At 38.7% G+C, this 22,871-nt stretch overlaps 3 protein-coding genes across 5 annotated transcripts; 2 read left to right on the forward strand and 1 right to left on the reverse strand.

The window, feature by feature from the left end:
- The first annotated feature begins 736 nt into the window (after positions 1-736).
- sp1 (sp1 transcription factor) lies at positions 737-8,511 on the forward strand. Of its 2 annotated transcripts, none has more exons than XM_023293017.3 (6): positions 737-818; positions 1,467-1,540; positions 2,566-3,985; positions 5,548-5,689; positions 5,937-6,127; positions 6,546-8,511. In XM_023293017.3, the coding sequence occupies exons 1-6, from the start codon at positions 812-814 to the stop codon at positions 6,851-6,853; spliced, it is 2,142 nt and encodes a 713-aa protein (XP_023148785.2). In that variant the 5' UTR covers positions 737-811; the 3' UTR covers positions 6,854-8,511. The 2 variants fall into 2 exon arrangements, with proteins under 2 accessions (XP_023148785.2, XP_023148786.2); XM_023293018.3 differs by having other exon boundaries at positions 814-873.
- A 76-nt stretch (positions 8,512-8,587) lies between these two features.
- LOC111583787 (cell division cycle-associated protein 7-like) lies at positions 8,588-14,762 on the reverse strand. Of its 2 annotated transcripts, none has more exons than XM_023293028.3 (9): positions 14,659-14,762; positions 14,448-14,561; positions 13,199-13,570; positions 12,529-12,624; positions 12,245-12,397; positions 11,411-11,554; positions 10,476-10,601; positions 9,011-9,147; positions 8,588-8,735 (listed from the first exon to the last, which is right to left on the reverse strand). In XM_023293028.3, the coding sequence occupies exons 2-9, from the start codon at positions 14,544-14,546 to the stop codon at positions 8,690-8,692; spliced, it is 1,173 nt and encodes a 390-aa protein (XP_023148796.2). In that variant the 5' UTR covers positions 14,547-14,561; positions 14,659-14,762; the 3' UTR covers positions 8,588-8,689. The 2 variants fall into 2 exon arrangements, with proteins under 2 accessions (XP_023148796.2, XP_023148795.2); XM_023293027.3 differs by having other exon boundaries at positions 10,452-10,601; positions 14,659-14,761.
- A 3,347-nt stretch (positions 14,763-18,109) lies between these two features.
- On the forward strand, positions 18,110-22,491 carry prr13 (proline rich 13). Its single transcript, XM_023293026.3, has 4 exons — positions 18,110-18,205; positions 19,173-19,243; positions 19,362-19,834; positions 21,386-22,491. Exons 2-4 carry the CDS (start codon positions 19,228-19,230, stop codon positions 21,431-21,433), a joined length of 537 nt encoding a protein of 178 aa, XP_023148794.1. The 5' UTR covers positions 18,110-18,205; positions 19,173-19,227; the 3' UTR covers positions 21,434-22,491.
- The last annotated feature ends 380 nt before the right edge of the window (positions 22,492-22,871 follow it).

Consider the following 22,871-nt stretch of genomic DNA (forward strand, 5'->3'; position numbering starts at 1 on the left):
AAAACAGATAACCCAACGTCAATCAGACTCAGATGTACAACCTACCATGCTTGATCCCGCCCCTTTCTCCGCCTTTGGTCCAATTACATTGGCTGGCTGATACTCGCTGACAGAAACAACCTTTTCTATTGGACAAAAGCAGCAATCCTCCACAAGTAGCTCTCAGAGGGGTGCGCTTCTTTTAACTAATGAAGTAGTGCGATAGTACAGTCACCAAGTTCAAAACGATATTTAGATTAAGAATTTCTGACGTGACAAAAAGCACTGCACTTCATGCTATTAATGTGATGTTTGGGCATGTAGTCGTCTAGTGTATTAGCTCATTACATTCATGCTTTAATGTTACTCTACCAAATAATGAATGATAATTTAGTACAGTTAGCATTAAATGTAGATTTAATTCAGATTTACTCGTATGTGTGTTTTAAATTCAATCCAATTGAAGTTAATGTAAATGTATTTAAAAAGTTTTAGGTGACAGACAAAATATGAACACTATAAAACAAGTCCAGTTGCATGTGATTTAAGTTATCTAGTGATAATTGAGAGATGTGGATAAAACAAGCCAAAAGCGGGTCTTACGTCAATAATCATTGGTCAAAAAACAACCTAAAGGTTTTTAATTTAATGATGTAAGAACGATTTGTTGGTTTGTGTCTGTCCCCTGCGGCGCCGGCAGGATGCGGAGGTTCTTAAATTGAACGCACCCGTCTTTCTTCTTGAAATGGGAGGGGGGCGTCAAGTTTGTGTGAAATTGTGAAAAGTTGTCATCCCGAAAAAAGAGCAGAGAAACTCCTCCCGTCTTCAAATTATGAGCAGTAAGTCAACTTTTAAAACTCGGTGGCATGTTGTGAACGAAGCATTAACTTAACAGTAAGAAGTAAAGTCAAATTACATTGTTTGAAACGTGTTCCCTGTTGTAAATAGGACACTGTATTGTTATGCGGCTACCAGCAGTTTAAAAGTGACCAACTAACGTTACTTAGCCGCTAATTGTTGGTGCTTGGCTAACAACATTTAGCCAACTAAGTAAAGCTAGCTAACTGGTTAACAGTAACTTTAATTGTGTTCCTAATGAACATTAGCTGCTCATTTGATAATTTAACTTTTGCGGATTCCTCGCTAACTAGTTATATTTACTAGAGTAGCTGAAACCATTTCGGTCACTTGAGCTAACACTTAGCGATTTTCCTTGACACTACTTGTTGTGGTGAGTTCATGTTAGCTTAGCTTGTGGGCTAGCTGGCCCTGTGAGGGATTGGGGCATGGATTTCCTCGCATTTCTTGTCTGAATTGCCTCACAATAACTACGAAAAACCTGTTGAGTTTAGTCATTTCAGCGGTTACGACCGTGTGTGTAGTGTTTTACCCTACTATTATGAAAAGCAATGTTCACACAGTGTGGTGGTTTTGCTGTTAAAAAAAATACTTCAAGAGAAGTGATCTTAGAAACTCTTCTTCCGCAGATCAGCAGCAGGGTGAAATGGCCGCTGTGGATAGCAGTGGAGGCTTCACTCAAAAGCGAAACACAAATTCACAAGTAGGTTACCCGGACACTTTGACTTGCGCTTTTGCCAAATGGGATAATTGCAAGCAGGAAAACATTAACAGCGATCTCCGCTCATACACGACGCACATGAAATGCATCTCCTATTTGTCTGATTGCCTCTGAAACTCGTTTGTGTCGGAAACTGTGCGGGTTGTTGATTTTCTCCCCAGAGCACATGTCACTGGGGTGGGGAATGGGCAGGTAAATTTCGCCCACACGGGGTGTTCCCGTCAAACCCCGGCACTTCATGTGCATTTCGCTCGGCCCATTTGGCTGGCCTTGGAGGGGGTGGCTAGAGGAGTGTGTCAGTTTATAGGGCAAAATAAAGTGTGGGAGGGAGATGGGTGGGTTTGGGGGGAGGGGAAGCCGAGCCCGCCGTTGCTCTGGAAAAAATGTGATCCCTCCCATTCTTTTCCAACCCCCCGACTTCTCTCTAAAGCCCACTCCCCTTGAATTGCTAGAGAGAGACTTGGATGACAAAAAATGGCTTTACTGTTGGGAATGGAGGTTTTGGCAGCGTTGCAGTATTCCATATTTATATGGATCTTCACAAAGCAAGTTGCACTTTTTGTGACATTCAGTTCTAAGGTCCATCACATGATTTATGATTTATAATATTCTGTCAAAGTTAAAATGTACATCTTTGAATGCCTTTTAGTCTTTTCATTCTCTTCTCAGTTCTTCATATATATATATTTTTTTATCCTGGTCTTATCAGGTCCATTTTTAGTTAAAGCTGTTTTACTGTAACTCCTGTAATCACTACCATAGATGCTTTTACCGTTTAGGTTACTTATTTTTCATAATACTCACAATAACTTTTCAAAGTATCAGCAGCTTTTCTTGTAAAGTAGTTTGTAAGTTTGCTCATAGAAATGTTAATTCTGCCCCTGTAAATGTAAAATATGACTGTAGATTTTGGCACTTGCAGGTATTTTTTGCAGATGTAAGATAGTAAGGGACATTTTTACCTGTGAAACTCCATCTGATCTCTTTGCTTATTTATTCTTTTTTAGGACTCACAGCAGCCATCTCCTCTCGCCTTGTTGGCTGCCACATGCAGTCGAATTGACACCCCAGGAGAGAGCGATTCCCCTGCAGACCAGCAACAACAAAACCAGCAGCAACAGCTGGACCTAAACCAGGGTGTTTTCACCTCCAGTGCCAACGGCTGGCAGGTTATCCCTCTCAGCATTCAAGCATCCTCAGGTTCTAACACTGTCACCACTGATTCCTCAGTGGTGATGACAGGAGGAGACATCGGCAAGAGCAGACAGGTGCTGTCACCATCAGCAGCTGCTGCAAGCACTCAGGGCCAGCAGCAGCAGCAGCAGCAGCAGCAGCAGTACGTACTAGCTCAGGCTCCATCGGTGCAGGGTCAGCAGGTGCTTACCACCATATCAGGCGTGATGCCCAACATTCAGTACCAGGTTATTCCCCAGTTTCAGACAGTAGATGGCCAGCCACTACACTTCGCACATGCTCAGCAGGAGTCTGCTGTACCTGCTGCTGCAGGGCCAGGGCAGCAGTTTCAGATAGTGTCCTCTCCTAATGGCCAGCAGATCATAGCTGCAACCAACAGAGCTGGTGCAGCAGGAAACATCATAACCATGCCCAGTCTCCTTCAGGGAGCCATCCCCATACAAAATATAAGCTTAGGCAACAGCGTGTTACCGAACCAGCCTCAGTTTGTGGCAAATATGCCTGTCTCTATAAATGGAAACATCACTTTATTGCCTGTCAGTGCCGGTGGTACAGGGGGAGATGCAAATAGTGGAGGAGATGCCGGGGGAAACCAACTCATACAGCAACAGCAGTCGCAACAGCCAGTGTCTTCCAATAGTGCAGCAGGTTACATGACAAGTGCATCCACTGTCACTACACAGACCTCCTCTTCTTATGGAATTACTCAGAACAGCAATGGAGCGGTGACAGGAACGTTCCAGCAGAACACATCTTCTCTGGGTGTCCCAATACAGCCAGACAACAGAGAAGGGCAGCAGCCACAGCAAATCCTTATCCAGCCTCAGCAGGTTATCCAAGGTGGAACACCCCTCCAAACCATCCAGGCCGGTACTGTTGCGACTGCAGGCGGTCAAGTATTTGCAACTCCAACACTTAGCCAAGAAGGGCTCCAAAATCTTCAAATTATGCCAAACACAGGGCCCATCTTCCTGCGCACTGTGGGCCCCAATGGCCAGGTGAGCTGGCAGACCATTCAGATCCAGAGTCCGGCAGGAGCACAGATCACACTGGCCCCAGTGCAGTCTCTCCCGCAACTTGGCCAGACTCAGGGAGCTACTGCAGCTGGAGGAGTATCTGTCAACACCGTGCAAATCCCAGGCATCCAGACCATAAATCTAAACTCACTTGGAAGCTCCGGGCTGCAGATGCATCAGCTACAAGGGGTTCCCATCACCATTGCCAGTCCAGGAGGTCAGTCACGTCCACTGTTCTTCAGCAATAATTAATATTTGGTCTAAAAAATGTATACACAATGTTTTGAGCTGTATTATTATACAGTCTATTAAATCAGTTGTTGTTTCAAATATTTTGAGCTCTTACAGATTATTTGGCTTTACTTGTAGTCATTACAGAAAAGTTATTCACATAGATTTTAGTTAGGATCAAAATAGCAGACACTAAATGTAACCTTTAATTGTTTTTATTTTATTTTTATTTTTTTATACTTATTTTAGTTAGATAGGGTTAGAGCTAGATTATCTTAACTACAGATCAGCCATTGCAGTACGTGGTCATGAAGTAGTAGACTATCTGGCAGTTAGGTTGAGTAAATATTAAGTAGTGTTGAACATTAGGTTTATTTGTTGTTCTTTTTTCCCCCCTGTATTTTGCTCTGAAATGCAGAGTATCTTGTATCTCTGGATTTGATCTCTTTTGCTCCAGTGTGTCTGAAGTGCACAATACTGGTTCAACCAGTTTAGCTGGCCCAGTGTTTCCCCGAGCTCTTTACTGCACTACAAGTGTTTGTGTTCATGTTTAGTTTTTTCTTTTCTGGGTGACTCTGCAGCCCTTAGGATGATGTTCACATTACACAGTAGTTGTGGGTTGGCCACAACTTCTGTTATAGCAGGGGTGTAACTTCACCCCTCCCTCCATACTGAGAGGCCTTTATCACGTCTAAACCCTTTTCTAGTTGTGTCAGTGGCAGTCGCTCCAAGTATGTCTACATGCTTGCCAGTCTACATTTTGTTGAATACAAACATTCGTGAGGACTCTGAGTCTTTCATCTGTATTTTCAAATCATGTGCTTCTCATTAGCTACATTTGCAGCAGACTTTGTTTTGACTTCCTTCGTGATTAAAACCCAGAGGGCACTGGGTAACCAGCTTTTGACTGTGTATTCATACATTATTTAAAATATTACGATTATTCAAACAGTACATCTCTTTTTTTTTACTTAAACTACTGTCTTTTCTGGATACCCAGAGATTAGTATTGTTATTTGACTTTTAAATGCCCAGAAGCATCAGAAAGAAATAGGTGAAGTGCTTAATTCTTTATGTCCTTGTAAATGACTTGCATTACAATTTTACAATTCTACAGTTTCATTTAGCAGATGCTTTTATCCAAAGCGACGTACGTCGAAGAGTAAATACAACACAAGCAAGGATCTATTCAGGAGAAACCAACCTGGATAAGTGCATTAAAACAAGTTCAAGTGTGATAATAGGACTGTGGTGCTTACAGGCACTTCTTTTTTTTTTGCAGTCTGTCAAGTGCAAAGACGTTCAGGGAAGAGCTGGGTTTTTAGATTAGAAATTACAGATACGCTGTTGTTAAGGAAAGCACCAATTAAGGGTGATTTAACCGTCTGAATGTTTGAAGTTTTAATGAGTTCTGAAATATAAGAAAATTGCAAACCCTATCAAAAATGATATGATGTAGTGTCCTGAACTTGTTCAGTGAATTGTGTTAAGATATCAAACCACTGTGTACATTATCTTACACAAGTATTTTCTTTTCCTTCACTACAGGTGAGCAGGCTTTGCAGACAGGTGGAGAAAGTTTGGATGACAGTACAGCTATGGACGATGAGGATATAAGCCCACCACCTCAAGGGCGACGTAATCGCAGAGAAGCCTGTACCTGCCCCTTCTGCAAGGATGGAGAGGGACGGTATGTCAAGGAACCCTTTATAGCTGCCTTTTTGGCTAAATGCTGTATGCTTTATAATAAAATGCAGTAATATATCTTTAGAGCCTTTTGAAAAGTGATTTTTCTTTGCTAGTTAAATTTATAATACAATCAATCTGATAATGTGATGAATCTCAATGGAAGAACAAGTTATTTTAATCTTGAATTTTCATCTCCCACTAATCTCACCTTCTGTCGCACTCTGATGTGCCGTTTTTACATTAAACAGTGACCCAACTAAAAAGAAGCAGCACATTTGTCACATTTCTGGTTGTGGCAAGATTTATGGCAAGACATCCCACTTGAGGGCCCACCTTCGCTGGCACACGGGAGAACGTCCCTTCGTCTGCGGCTGGTCTTTCTGTGGCAAACGATTCACCCGTTCAGATGAGCTTCAGCGCCATAAGAGGACACACACAGGTACAAATGACAGTTTTGTTTCGTAGTAAAAAACGTGACTTCTTAAAGTTCTAATCATTTAGCTACTTTAGTTTGAGGTTCCTAGTGTTGTGCATACTAACTCACTGTCATGGCTTGCTGAGATGACTGAATAAAACAGACCCATGATTAACATCGTTAGTAACACTTCTGCTTTCCTGGCTACGACCAGTCATAATATCTGCTGTGGAATAGTGTCCGTTCACTGACTCATCACAATGTTGCTTTTTCGTGATTGATTCATTACATCTCAGTGTCTACGTTTTTTAAAAAAAACTGTGATACAGTGCATTAAGTCTTCATAATTGGCTGATTTTACCTTTTGTAGCTAGTCGTCAGTCATAGTCTGAGAAAGTACCAGATGCAGCTGTTTTACTTAATTTACTTTCTTCCATTTCAGGTGAAAAGCGGTTTGTCTGCCCAGAGTGCCCCAAACGTTTCATGCGCAGCGATCACCTCTCAAAGCACATCAAGACCCATTCGAACAAGAAAGCAGCAGCCGTTACCACAAGCAGTACCACAATCACAACTGATACTGCTTCCCCTGCTGCAGGAACAGAAGCCGGCACTGGAGCAGTGTCAGCTAGTGACCAGCACACCATTGTCACCATGGAAACCTTATCTGCAGAGAGCATAGCTCGATTAGCCAGCAGTGGTATCAACATGATGCAGGTGGACCTTCACCAAATCAATGGCAACAGTTACTAAAAACGGTGGAGGAAGATGGCCTTGGTGGATAATGTATTTGGACATTTGGGGTTAAAAAGGGCATGTTACTACAAACGCACAACTTCTCAAAGGTTTCAGACAAGAGAAGTGGTCACAGATGCAACACAACAGACACTATTGAATTTGAGCACTGAGGCTGGAATATGATTTTCATAATGTATTTAGATACCTGTGGCATTTTAGGTTCAGAGATGGATGAGTTGGATTAAAATGTTAAACTTGAGAAGTCATCATAAAATCTTATTTTCTCTGAATGGAAATGGCACTACACTAACACTTGTCCCACATAAAGTCCAATCTTAGTTGATAGTGGGAGTATAAAACACACAGATCAGCACACTTCCTGCTGAATTCATAGCTAGTAATATTCTCTCTACAAGCTTCTTTAGTGAAGAGATGGCACCGTTAAATCAGGCTCTCACCCTCCTTTCCGAGGCTGTGAGCTTTGCCACTTGTCCCTCTTTTTTTCAGGTGTGTCCTGCCCCATCAGACTGGCCTGCTGTCTCGGGCCTGATCTTCATCAGTTCAAAATGCTAAATTCCCCTTTAAAAACCGTCAGTTCTCAAATCGCTGTGGTTGCAGTGTCAGGAACACTGGATGTGCTCCCAAACTAGTAATCTGAGTACCATTGGTTACACAAAATGAGTTGGGGTAGTTGGTTCCCACAATACCAACCAGTCAGAGCTACAAGTACTAATCAGTGTGAGGATATGTGTCTCACGGCACTGCAATCCTGAGAATAACTTTAACCTCTTATGTAAGTACACACATTCAAGCCATCATGCATTGATATCTTTATCATCGCAAAGCATCTTGATTTTTTTTTGTGTATATATATATATATATATATAAATATATATATTTTTGGTAAAGGCTACAGAAATTCCTAGCATAGGCAGGATCATCTTACATGATTACAAGAGATTGCCTTTCAGTTGTCTGAACCTCTCATGCACAATCAATCTTAATCTTGTTACTTTTATATATATATATGTAGATTAAATGTGTAAACTTCGAAGCTTTTCTGTAATAGAATAATGTCTACAATCCAGACCTTCCCTGTACTTTTTTTCTGTGGTTACTTATCCGAGACTTTGCCTTGCAGTCACATCAGTTTCTTTTTGTTTCAAACTATTTCTTTTACTTCTATCTGGTTAGAGTCGAGTATTTGGTAATAATGTCCAGACAGCATGAATATGTAAGCTCAAAACCAAAGGTTTGTACTCATTTTACAAACAAAACTAGGAAACCTTTTTTTGGTCCACAAACTTTCTAATAATTTGTACTACTGTATTGCATATACTAAAGCTATAACTGGAAAATATCCAGCTTGAGGCAAACCTTGGATACACTTCCCTTTGTTGTCCAAATAAGTTGCAAAATGTATTAAGTCACAAAGTTTTTCTGGAAAGATGTGCTTCCCACCACTGTTGAAATGTTCGTTTTTTTGGCTTCATAACTTTTTTTTGGGAAACAAAATTGTAATCTGTTTAATGTTTAGGGACTCTCGAGCCTAAGTTCATTGGACAGCAAGTGCTCTTATTTTTTTTCACCCCCGTTTCAAATAAGGGATTTTATATTGTGTGTATACAACTTCTGCGAATGCCAACAGCTGGATTAAAATTAACTATAATCTGTTTCATTTCTTTGAGAACCTGCATCCCAACTCACTCACAATACACACAAAATCAATTAGTCAGAATTCAATTTGTTTAAAATCTCAGGTTGTGTAAGTTTTATTAACCTACAAAGAGTCAAAACTTTAATACAGAGAAAATAAAACAGATTGAACAGTTACTCCTCCTAGTGCTGACGTTACATCTCTACATCGGCCTCTTCACTCTTCAGTTTGTTACGAAGGCTGCAAGAAGAGGAAAGAGTTGGAGAGGTTGTGTAAGTTTCAATAAAAACATTTTCTGATCACTTAAGCTGGTTGAGCAGCATAAAAAAACAGGTTTCTGACAGAAGTCCCTGAGTGGATGAAATGTTACACATCTTCAACAACCACCACGATGGACCTCACTCTGAGTCCCTCCAGGTCCCCAAATGCACACGTTCCATTGTAATTAAGGCAAATCTATTTGTTGCCATTACACAAGAACACTGATCAAACAGTCTTGCAGCGTACTAGCCAACCTGCTGAGGTATGAGTGGACGTCAGAGAAGCCATGGAATTGAGCCAGAGGGAAGAGGATCCCAGTGGGACAGCGGCCCTCACGCTGACGGCAGAAGCTGCAGTTGCAAATGCTTCGACAGGGAGGGCACTTCCACACCTGAGGAGAAAACCAAAAGGTTGAAATCCAAATTGAATAATATCACAAGAAGTCAAAATATATTATAAGCTGCTGTTTCTCAACTGAAAAGCCATTTGAATAAATGAAAAAATGTTTCTCTTCTACTAATTATAACATCAAGTCTCAAGACATTTCATGCAATTTAAGGTGTATTCTTAAAATTAAACTCTCACACAAAGAGAAGATGTACTACAGTCTTGGGCTTTAATTAAAGCGATCATATTCATCCCATGTTCTCATCTGACCTTCAGTCATTATTTGCATCTTTATCCAGTGCCCCCCAGATGTCCCTACATATGAGGCTACTACAAAAAGTTCTCCGCCTCACCTGGAAACAAGGGCTTAACTCCCATTGTGGGGCATAACTGTACACTATAAAGCCTTACATCACTGTCGACAAAAACTCAAATGTTTAAAGCAATCAAAGAAAAAAGACGAGGAAAGTTTTGAACTGGTGAGCTGCTGCTCCTCCAATGTGCTGGTCCACACAGCACTGGTGGCAGAAGCTACGCCGATCAAGCATGACATCATGACCGCCTTTCTAATATTACGTTGGCCTCCTTTATGCTGCTAAAACTCCTGACCCAGTGGGGCATGAACACAGGACCTCTGGAGATGTCCTGTGGCACCAGGATGGTGGCGGGGAATTCTGTGGGTCCTGTAGGTTGCCGGGTAGGATCTACCTAGATCAGGCTTATCTTGGTACATCCCACAGATGCTCAGTAAGATTTGGATCTGGGGAGTGTGGAGGTGAACACCTTATCTCTCTTGTGTTCCCCAGGCCCCTCCTGAGCAGTTTTTGGGGTGTGTCGGGGTGCATTGTCCTGCTGAGGGTGGTAACTGGCATCAAGGACTTCTGTTGATAATGGGGCTTGTGGGGTTGCTTGACCTGCAATGTTTAGGTGGGTGGTACATGTCGAACATCCACATGGATTTCAGGACTTAAGGTTTCCCAGCAGAACATTGTATTATAACAAGATGATCGATGTTATTCGCTTCACCTGTCAGTGGTCACAATGTTGTGGCTGATCAATGTATCTGTTAGCTCAAGATGTGTCCTTTTCCAGTGAAGAGATAATGAACCTTGGACATCGGTGGACCAAGTGCGTTTAGATTTAAGGAGACTATGTTAAAGAACAATGCAAGAACCATCCTGTGACATTTTCCCATGATGCAGACAACTTTCTGAGGTACTCTTGTAGCTTTGTTACTGAACAGTGTGTGTAAAGCTCATCTTCACAAGCTCACAGCTGCACAGTGTGTTGGTGTATCAGCAGACTGACCGGATCAAGCAGTGCTTTCCTTACATCCTCTCCGTATCGGTTCCTCAAGCACGGCCCACAGAACTGACCCTGGATGCCACGACAGTCCTCGCTGCGACAGCACGTCTTTGTGTCAACAGTTTTCTGACGACACTGATGACACGTGGAGCCCTGGAAATACATAGAGAAACATCCGCTACGGGTATACTGGCCTTACATTGTAAACATTTACTGACAAAGTGCCCCATGTCATTATTCTGTTATACAGAGGTTGAGCCAGATTGCAAGGCTTCAGTGGTAGAGAGCCATCTGGTGGCAATTTAGTGACTCAGTGTTTTCTTCAAAAGAATAAGAAAAATCAGTATTCTACACAAACTTAGCTGCACTGATACTCCGTACATACAATCTGTATCTAGATAAGCTACCTGGATTTGGAAAAATGCATGTTGACACAGAGTGGAACACACTGTGAAGGAACTGATCAATTCCAGATGTACTTTGGCACAGATCAGATCTCTGCCAGGTCTGTTCAGTCTGTTCAGTGTGACCACATTCTTAAGGCCCTTTATTTCACCACTTCCTGCTAACTTTAACATGCCCAACAGAAGCTACATGCAGGAGGTGTAGACAACAACTCACAAAACGTGATCTAGAGGTAAATAAAGGTTATCTAAGAAATTACTTCTAATGACAGACAAGTTTACTCGGATGATCTGACTGATTTGCATATAACATATCTGACCACACTGTAGACAGAGTTAAAACAAGACTGCTTATTTAAACTAGGTGTACATGCAAATACTCACAGATAAGATGCCATTATCCAATTATGCATCCAGATACAGATCACATGTCAACACTGGGTATAATTAGGGTTTGACGTTAAGTTCCCAAGGTTAATTAACCTGACATTGGCACAAAACACTCAATCTATTATGTAATTTATTTTTTGGAAAATGGGAATCCAGCAGTGAACTCACTGTGACACTGTTATATGTTTTGTCAGTCATATTGTCTGCGACCAGTTGGAGCTCATCTTCTGTGATGTCTTCCACTGGGCGAACAACATGAGGTTTGCTCTGATTGGGTCGTGGGGTGCCACGATGCCGTGGAGCTCTGCGTACCTAAAACACACCATGAAAATAGAGTGAAATTATGTTTTTGCTAGTTTGAAATTGTATACAAACAATAACATAATAAGATAAGCATATCTACACTACCGCTCAAAAGTTTAGGGTCACTTAAAAATGTCCTGATTTTTGAAAAAAAAAAAAAAAAAAAAAAAAAAACCCAACTTTTTTTTCAATGAACATAACATTAAATTAATCAGAAATACAGTCTAGACATTGTTAATGTGGAAAATGACTATTCTAACTGGAAACAGCTGATTTTTAATGGAATATCTACATAGGGGTACAGAGGAACATTTCCAGCAACCATCACTCCTGTGTTCTAATGCTACATTGTGTTAGCTAATGGTGTTGAAAGGCTCATTGATGATTAGAAAACCCTTGTGCAGTTATATTAGCACATGAATAAAAGTGTGAGTTTTCATGGAAAGCAGGAAAATTGTCTGGTTGACCCCAAACTTTTGAATGGTAGTGTATGTGAAGTCTCATATACTAAACTGACACAATTACAACCATTTCAGTTTTTCTTAATGTTTTCATACTGACCAGACAACCATCAAACTGCTGAGCACTGCTTTAAATGTCAAGCTATAAGGTAATGTACAGGCTATTAAAAAAATAACTAAGCAGATTTTTTTAAATGGAGTGTAACATTAAAAAAATAATCCAGTATACATCTCTGACCTCCAGCAGCTCCTCCTCCAAGCTGAGCTCCCCTTCAGCCTCCTGTTGAGCAGAAGGATCCTCACTTGCTGCCATGGATCGTGTCCGTCTGCGGGTCGCCCTCTCTGGATTCCTCCTGGATTCCCCTTCAGTCGCATCAGAGCGCGGTGGACGCTGTAGGTGAGGTTGGATAACGTTAACTCAGTATATTAGCTCACAAAGAAATCCAAATAAAGATAGCTGTGTTGAATTCTGTAGAGGGAAAAAAAAGGTTTATTAGCCGAATAATTTTTCATCATACTCACGGAGCTTCTTTCTTTTGCCTTCTGTTTGCCTGCTTGTTTTTTAAGAATCCCTGCACCTCCTGGCATTTTCTGCAGGTCTGCCATCAGCTGAGCCAGCTGTTAGAGGAGTGAAGGAATTAAAGACATGGCAAATGAACATTATGAGTTGCTACTGGACACATTTGCATATTTTGCCACAATTTCCTAAACTTTTCAGTATTAATTGCCCCAAGCCTGTGCATTTTTTCTGGTCTCTACAGCTAAAGAACTATCCTTTGTCTGTGTGCTGCTCAGGATAGCATTTTATGCTTTTGAGAATTTCAAGTCATCACAAATAAAAAAGCTAAAGGGCAAGTGAGGTCATGAGTCACTTAAGTTAAAGTCAAACTCAAGTTACAAGAATTTTTACATTTTTTCTAAGTCAAATCAATGATATTCATAACTCGAGGCAGAGTCATGGCTCTCATATCAGCACCCCTAACTTTTATTGTCTATTTCTAATTTTAGCAAAACAAGTACGCAGAATAATAGATCCTTCTGTGGAGCCAACTTCAACCCTGTGGATGTTTATCTACAGTACACTGGCTATTTTTAAGCACTATTCATTCAAGCCAGGCCTTTACCTCCACAGTTTATTATATCGGTTTCCAAACACTTGTACTCTATACATGGTTCTGTGTTTCTGATGTACCATTGCTTTGTTGGCCTTGATGTTCTGCTCTCTCTTGGCCAGGAAAGTATCCAACACATCTTCTGCTGAATCAGACCCACAATCCAGAGATGGAGGCGGCTGAGCCACTGCTGTCTCTTCATCCTTAAATTTCACGTGTTTCTCCTGCTTTATCCTCCTGGTCTCTCTTGGCCTCTTTATCCCTCGGTTTCTTGTCCTCTTCTTAACCTCCTCTGCTTCCTCGTCGTCAGTGAAGTGCTGAGTCGAGGGAGCTGAACGAAGAAGCACCCTCAGCCTGAAGGGTTGAGTGGCAGCAGATGGTTTAGATGTGGCTTTCAGCTCCTTGGGGGAAATGTCAGGCTGGGTTTCATCTTCACTTTCAACATTCGAATTCTGATGGATAAAAATAGAGATGTTATCTTACCGTCATATCGTTTGTCAAAATGCTTGTTGCAACAAAAAGCAGTCTATCAGCTGACAACTAAATACAAAGTAATATTCTTGATTTGACAGCATAAAAGAACAAAACTAAAAGTCAATTCTAATTCTATCCAGTGATGGAAAGTGAATTTGTAGTACTGTGCTTAAGAGCAGGTTTGAAGTTCTGTATTTTACTTGAGTCTTTCCATTTTCCGTCATTTTATACTTCACTACATTTTAGAGGGAAATATTGTACTTTCAGCTCCACTACATTTATCTCACAGCTTTGGTTACTTTAAATATGACAATTTTACACAAGCATTTCAAATACAACATACTTTTAAACACTGAACTGGTGAATTTCAAACTTTTTGGCTTCTGAATGACTGCCTTAATGCTCCACATGGTTTCATTTCAAACAATGTTCATTATCCTACCAAAACTCAAAGATTAGAGAAAAAGTCCAAACACTGAAAACAGATTTGATTGAGCTGTTTTTTCTTATTTCTTCTCCCATTAATCAATCAATTCATCAGTCCTTATATATAAAATTGTATGTAAAGTACTAGCAATTTAGCTACAACATCCAGTTTACACACTGATGCTTCCATATTGTAGTATTATATACAATAATATATCAGTCACAGGGGCCAAATCGGTACTTTTACTTTAATACTTCAGCAACAGTTTGCTGAACTGTAGATTTTTTCATTCAGGGCCTGTTTTTACATTGCTGTAAGTATACTTTTAACACAGTGAATGAGCTGAATACTCCCCCTCTTAGTAGATCCATTTTCTAATTTAAATGTTGCATCCGGACACGTGACTGCTTTACTTAAAAACAACGCACCTTATTCTTGATTTCACCATCAGAAAAGCCGTAAAAAGTCACATCATTTTCAGAGTCCTCCGCAAAAACGTCTGCTAGCTCCATAGTCAGTGAGTTCATCCCTACAGCCGCCGTCTGAACACAAACAGATCAACAACACTATCCTCAGTAGATTATATTCATATGCAGTGCATATTCAGCTAAACAAAGGAAGAAGAGTGTGTTACTTTACCGTTCTGTTTGTAAGTAAAGTGGGCTGTGGGCCAGCTAGCTTCAGAAGTTAGTCAGACTCCAACCCGCGCAGGTACACGTCTAATTAACGTGATTGAAAATAGACGCGCGTGTTTTGTAGCTTTGGGCAGCCCGGATACACAGAGTTAACCGGAGACAGCATCCATCTGAAAACTCTGCCTTCAAGCAGCAAAATCACTAGCGGTCAGAAGAAGACCCGAATAGCTGCCAGTAGGCCAAGATTCAAAATCAATAACAGGAAGAATTCTAACCTCTCAAATCATTGTGATCAATACAAACGTGTTACTCATGCATAAAATCAACTGCATTCTCCAGTGTCAACGTTGCTCTGACTGTAACTGCAGCGTAAGTATTTCAAATAAATGTTTCTTTTAAAATTGTTTGATTATTCCCAATTAATTTACAGTTAAAGGGGTTATACGTCATAAATTACTTTTCCATTGTTGATATTTAAATTCATTACGCCGAAAATAATGCCAAATTAAGGTTATCCGACAGTAGCAAAGGATTTAAACTAACTAGCTAGCTAGTGCTACAGCAAGCTAATTTATAGCATTATTAGCTTAACCTTAACCCTCCTGTCCTCCTGCGGGTCAAAATTAACCCGTTTTAAAGTTTTAAAATGTGGGGGAAAAAATATTTTCATAGTGAAACTTCTCATGTCCACATTTTCAACATTTTTGGGAAATCTTTGAACATTTTTTTGGTGGAAAAAAAGAAATGTTAAAAATGTTTCTTAAGAACATTCACACAAAAAAAAATCAACCAAAATCCAGCGAATTTCGCTGGATTTTGGTTGATTTTTTGTGTGAATGTTCTTAAGAGAATATTAAAAGTTTTACTGATATATATGTAATCACTTTAGATATTTTTAGGATTTTTCGGAAGATTTTTACTCATTTTTTGAAAATATTTACAGGAATTTTCTTGCCAAATTTGCGGGGTTCTCTTTAAAATAAAACTTTTAAGGAATTATTGGAATTTTCTTCCTGAAGGTTTTGCAAATTTTCAGTAATTTGGGGAATTTTTTGCAGAATGTTTGGATTTTTTCAGACAAGGAAACAATATTTTTTGGTGTCTGTAAATGAGGACAACAGGAGGGTTAAGTCAGCTAGTCAGTCTTGAAGACTGCTACTGCTAGTAATCTATTATGTTACTGTTTTAGATGATAGTATACATCACAGTATCACTATCACAGTAAAATTTCATTTTGATTTTGTGAAAGAAAAATTTGACTTATTGTACCACACGTGTTACTCAATAGGCTTTTTTTCTACCTCACATTTTTCACATAATTGTTACATATTTTGTAAGTTTACAATTAATTTAGCATTAGAACTCAAAGTTATAACACAGAAGTAAATTTTGAGTTGCCATGGCATGTTTTTTATTATTATTTTATTAAATGTAATATGTAATTATTATTTTCACTTTAAAACATATTTCACTTCATTTATGGCCATTTGCTGTCTACATTAGTAATAAAATAAGATTTGTCTGATTTGTCTCAACACAGGATCTTGTCATCGTGAGCAATGATATATCAGGGGAATAAAGTGGTAGTTGGAATGTTGGAACTGTGACCTGGATGCCTGACTGACAGCTCAGAGAGTTGTGAACAGATTAGTCACTCTTTAGTCTTGTTACTTTCCATGAGTTGTTTCCATTGAGTTGTTACATTTTATATCAATACTGTATAGCATTTTGGTATATTTTAAACTGTATATATGTAGCATAGGTTAGTCTTCTCACTTTACACTCGTTTTCATTATCCTCTATGTTTGTACCCTCTACGGTAATAACCCGTAATAAATAATACTGTAGTCAGTCATTAACTATAAGCATGCACAACAGGCCCCTTTTCAAGTTATATGTCACATTAAGGATAGCAAATGCTTGTATAATAAAACTTATAATTAGTAAATTCCCATGAGTATGCTTTAATTTTAGGGCTTTATTGATTATTGTGGATGTTAGTTCACACTTTCAGGCCTTTTGAGAAACAACACTGGGCTTTTCTTACAATAAAACGTTCTGTATCTGGAGTGTGGAGCCGGGGCATGTAAATCATTGCAGCCACCATTATTGTTGTATAAATACAGTTGTGATTTTTCTGCATATTAACATGCAGTGTTAGAGGAAGTATTCACATCTTTTACTTAAGCAATAGTACTATTACCACACTTTAAAACACTGTGTTCCAAGTATAGTTCTGCACTGAGAATGTTACTTAAGTCAAAACATACAAGTATTATCATACAAGTGTACTTAAAGTATTAAACATAAAATGTCCCTAGTTGTACCATTATATATTATATCATTATTACTACTCATGGATCAATGTTAAAGCAGGATTTTAATATTGTAGTTACTTGAGAAAGTATTTTGTATCCAGCTGCAACGAATGATTATTTCAATATGAATCACTGTGCTGATTATTTTCTCCATTAATTGATTGATTGGCTTGAAAAATTCTTAAAAAAAGAATAATGAGAAATGCTGTCCCTAGATTTATAAATGATGTAATTGTGCATAAGTATTAGCAGCAAAATGTAGAGAAATATAAAAGTCCTGGTTGGGTCCCTGTGACTTATATATAATCATAAATAACGTCATTAGATGGTAATGCATCTGTGTGTCTGTAGAGTACTACTGTTGAAGTCGCTGCAGATGAAGCTAGTTTTAACTACTTTATATCCAGTTTTACACACCAGGACACCAGATTAACTTGAAGGATCGTGAGATAAATAATGTCAGAGGACAAAATAAGAAAAAGTTCTGATACACACAACTGTTTACAGTTTTTGAGCCATTTTCTAATTTTCATTTGGTGAGTTGGTAGATCATTTGAACATTTACTTCAATGAATCTAAGTGAGAATGTTTGAGGTAAACACCAGTATTTGGCGGATTTCAACAAGTGAAACTTGACCGACTACACACTGATTTTTACAAGACTGGTTTCAAGACAAAAACCAGTTTAGGTCATTATAATGTGTTGTATTTTAAATATATCTTAAAGCGTCAATTTTGTAAAATCTTCCACTTAAAAGCAACTAAAGCTGTCTGAATATTGTAGCTGAGCTGAAGGTACAATATTTCCCCTGGCATGTGAGTTGAAGTAGAAAGAAGCATGATTTTATGAGTATTTTATTAATTGATATTGTAGTTAAAGTCTAACTGTTTACCTGTCAGTTGATCCATGATGTAATGGGTAGTTATGAGTAACCATGTGTTATGATTCATCGGTGTTTGATGATAGGTTGAATTCAAGTCAGGTGCATGTGGGTCACTCCCTTTCACTAACAATGCTTGGTTGTAAATACGATTATGATGTCCTTTTGTGCCACAAAAACTCGGAGATCAACTTCTGATCTGGAGCCTGCTGGATTTTTGCCATGACGTAAACATGCGCGTGGCCTTTAATAACGGGCGTGACTTCCTGGTTCGTCTCACGCAGCCTCCGACGCGGAAGACAAACACGAAGCTCTGAGTTCCTCACAAAACTTACCGAGGCAAGACTACAAGGTAAACCTAGAAAATCTATGTTTTTATATCCAGATGTTGTAAGTGGCGTGTGTGGGATGGACCAGCTTGAAACTACATCAAATACATGACTAAGAGCTTTTCTTGGGATTCCTGACACACCTGTAATGTGGAGAAAGTGTTACGAAATTGCTCGCTGTGGGGTAAACTTGTCCTGGTCTGGGATGAGGATATTTTTGTGACTAACAAAAAGTATTCCAAGTTGTTTTTAATTATTGTTTTGTTTTGTTTTAGTATAAATGTTTTAAAAAAAAAAAAAAAAAAAAAAAAAACAAGCAACAAAAGACCTGTCAGTTGCAGTTTATTAGTTTCACCTTGCTAAAGCTAATCCCATATAACAATCATGCATTAAATCCTACTTTTATGGAGATTATAATGTCCACAACTTTATGATCATCTTGAACGCTGTGGTTTGTGCTACTGTTGAATGGTACTGTGTTACAGAGGGAAGTTTTAAAGCATTATATCTTGCATGAAAGTAGAATATTGCAGCGATGATGTATTAGACTGCATTGGTTTTAGTTATATGTTCCTGATAGACTTCATGCTATGTGCATATTTGCATCTATATCTTGCATGATAATCTAAAACCTAATACAAAACCTTTGAAGTCATTAAACACATTGCAACCAAAAAATCAAAAAGTAGAAGTTTCATTACATTTTAATTGGGGAAAACTTTTTCAACTAAATGCTATATTTGGAAATTTTGTTCAACAGTCAAGTTTTTAAGAAACAGTGAGCGTATGGTGACACATGCCTGATTTCGACAACCACTGGAATGCATTTCTTGCAGAAACTTAGTGTTGTGACTTCTTTAAATTAGGTTGAATCGATAGTACTCCAATGAATAATATAAGATGTGTGTTTATTAAAGTTATTTTTAATTTTCATTCAATTTTATCTCATCACATTTTTGAACTGTATGTATTTTCTCCCTGTTTTCCCAGGATTTCTGGTGAGGCCTGAAATTGTTCGACTGATCAGGTCAATATATATATAATCATGTGGCCAAATCAAGGTGAGATATCTACCATAACCAGCACATAATTACAATATTGTATGACTTGTTTTGTACCTGCTTTATATATAGATGTTCTGAGGCGAAAGGTGTACATGTGTGCTATTATCTATATCAGGTCATCCTCCACCAATGGGTCCACCAAACCCTGCCTACCCTCCTGGCTACAATCCTGCATATCCCACTGCACCTCCACAAGGAGTCTTCCCTCAGCCTCTGCAACCAGGATACCCGGCTGGCCAATTCCCCGCCGGTATGAACCCGGCCATTGGACCACATGCACCTCCAAGAGCAATGCCTTATGGAGCTCCTGGACTTCATCCTTATCCAATGGCTCCAGGCGGCTGTCCAGTGGTCCCTCCTGGAGGTGTCTACCCAGGTCCATATCCACACTCTCCAAAAGGGGGTAAACACAAAGGCCACCACAAAGGTCATCATCATGGAGGGTTAAATCCCATGGCTGGAGCTTTAGCTGGTGGAATGGCAGGGGTGGGAATGGGAATGCTTGGACACAAAAGCCACAAAAAGTTGAAGAAGAAGATGAAGAAAGCTCATAAGGCGCACAAGCATGGGCACCACAAACATGGCAAGGTGAGATTGGGTTTCATGTTAACACTGTAAAAATATATAGTATTTGTTTGAAGTAGCCCCTGCTGCAGGGGAAATAATATTGCTAGTACTTGAGCCCGTTCACACCCCTCTGCCTCAGGCCTTCAACTTTATGTCAGTGCTGGACTCATTTATCACCAAACAATACTAATGCAGTCATGGCTCAGTAAATGCAAAGTGCAGCAATAAGGATGCACAGAATCAATATGGTTTACAGTATACTTAAAATGCATACAGATTATTATCATTCAGGTTATTTATTCTGCCTTAAGATATCAAAACTGATCAACACTTTCCCAGACATGAAGATGATTTGTATGAAATCAAAATAGTACTTATGAAAAGTATAGTTGTTTGTTCTTTGTGCCCTTTGTGGTGAATATAGCGCTGCAACTACAGAATACTTTGTTGGATGCAACACAAATGTTTCAGTAAATAAGATGTAAGAAAATTTTGAAATTTGCCAGTCACAAGTTCCTGAGGTCCGAGGAGATTTTTGAAATGTGACTTTTGTCAGAAGTACTTGTAAACACCCCAAATTCACTTCACTATTACATGAGACCGTGAAAAGCAGGATTGCTTTGCTTTTGGGAGGTTAGAACCAGCAGAGTTTTGCATTTCTGTTCCTTGGAAAAAAAAAACTTAATTGGTAAACCAGTTAGTCAGAATTATTATACAGCTAATTAATCAGCTAATCATTTAGTTGTTTGAGCTCTAGTTAAATAGCTCTGCCTTGAGTAAGCATTTACAGAAGATAAATGTTTGTCTTGGTTAGTTTATCATATAAACACTGCATAACATTAATAGCAAACTGCTGCGAATGTTAGCCACCTTTATCAGCTTATGATGTGGCTCTTGTAAATATATCGTGTATGTGCAGTTCAGTCTACTTTTGGTAATTTAACACATAACTGTGGTTTAATTTTCTAGTTTACATAGTTGCTTTGACCACAGTGACTGTACTGTATTGTCAAGTTATCAGTTACCATGTTGACTTAAGGTGATTAAGGCAGATATGGTGTTTTAAATGCATTCAGTAGTATGGAGTGAAGCCGTAGAGTATAATGACATGCAGGCTGAAGAATAAACACATGTTGTCATGCTAATATTACAGTTCACATCAGTATCATCTTTAAAACTGCTGATATAGTATACAGGCAGCTGGGGGTTTTAGACAAGACCCATAACTCGATTTGGAAACCAAAATATAGCAGTAGGATTAAGGAACAGATGCTATATGCATACTTTTTCTAAAAAGAAACAAACAAAAAAGCTTATTTGATGGACTAGGATAAAATGGGAAAAAAAGATCTGTCAAGAAAGTAGCATATGATAAAGATACTTCTTCTAGTTGGCTGTGTTATGACTCATATGACCTTAAATACTTCCTGCATAATGGGAGGTTGTTTGCAGTGTATTAATAAAGATTTAACTGCAAAATTTGTATTCATGAAATGTAGCTTATGTTTGTGTTTGAAGCTGTAATTTCACCATATCAGACTATTAACTCGTATGTAATATTTTTCTTCACAGTCCTCCAGTAGCAGCAGTAGCAGCAGCAGCAGCAGTGACTCAGACTGAGGCCACGAGTTCAACATATACAGAAACGCTGCCTTCCAGACTCGCAGCCTAACCATTACCTACTAACACACAAGAGTAATTCTTGCCACTTTTAATGGGTTTTCTGCTGAATTACAGTATTTGATCATATCTTGCATGACCTTTTCATGACACTATATATGCACACGGCTGTTACTATAAACATCACTAGAACATTCATCTGTATTTCGAGCATGACTTAAAATTCATGCTTTGTTTTGGCTGTTTGGGGATGGTGGTTACATCTATGGAAGCCCGTTTCCGCCACTTGGAGAAAAGTCAAATGCTATCTCATAATTATGACTTAGAAACTAAGATACAAAGTCATAATTATGACTTACTATCTCATAATTTTGACTTTCTAACTCAAAATTATGAGATACAAAGTCATAATTTTGACTTACTAGCTCATAATTATGACATTCTATCTCATAATTATGACTTTCCAACTCATAATTTTGACTTAGTATCTCATAATTATGACTTAGTATCTCATAATCATGACTTAGTATCTCATAATTATGACTTTATATGTTATAATTACGACTTTATATGTCATAATTATGAGATCGTAAGTCATAATTATGACTTTGCGTCTCATAATTATGAGATAGCATTTGACTTTTTTTTTCCAAGTGGCGGAAATGGGCTTCCATATATATCAGATATTCTGCAGTTAGGATTTCTGTTATTATTGCTATTGTTTTTATGGTTTTATAATAAAAAATACATGCAAGTTAAACAGAAAATTCAGCACAATTGGGATGTATAACTACTTTGTTTTATGAACTAAAAAACAAACATACTGTATATAAAATGTTCTTGTTTGTATAGGAAGATTAACCTAGAAATGGAGAATGTAAGGGGAAATAAGTGTTCATACTTTGCCTATAGATTATTTTTCATCCAACTTGTTCACTACTGTACGTGACTGCAGAAAAAAACACTATTCTGCAATGCTTTATAGCTGCATTAAATGTAATTATATGTAAAGTTATATGTTCAATTAATAATTCTCAATAAATAGATCTACACGAAAAGTGTTTGTGTGTCATCCCCACAACAGTAAATAAATGTATAAATTAAGTTGCAATAAACATTACGCCCACTAGTGGCATTTTAAATAAATATTTTGTTGAAGTTTCTAAATGCATCACATTAAAAACATTGTAAAATCCAAAATAAATGATAAAGGTGATTGTGAATCAATATTTACTAGTGAAACGTGCTTGTCGGTTGTTTCCAATAGCAGACTTTTCCCGCTGTGACGTTTCAAACTAATGTAACAATGTTTGTGTTGCGCGCAATAAGTCTTATTTTTATTGCTGTCCTTTCATGTAACCTGCCATGTTGTAGCATCGAGTCCTGCAGATGTGCCGCTGTACGGACGCGCTTTTTAGCGAACCGTCGGGTCACACTC

The sequence above is a fragment of the Amphiprion ocellaris genome, chromosome 5 (genome assembly GCF_022539595.1).
Source record: "Amphiprion ocellaris isolate individual 3 ecotype Okinawa chromosome 5, ASM2253959v1, whole genome shotgun sequence".
In the NCBI taxonomy this organism is placed as follows: domain Eukaryota; kingdom Metazoa; phylum Chordata; class Actinopteri; family Pomacentridae; genus Amphiprion; species Amphiprion ocellaris.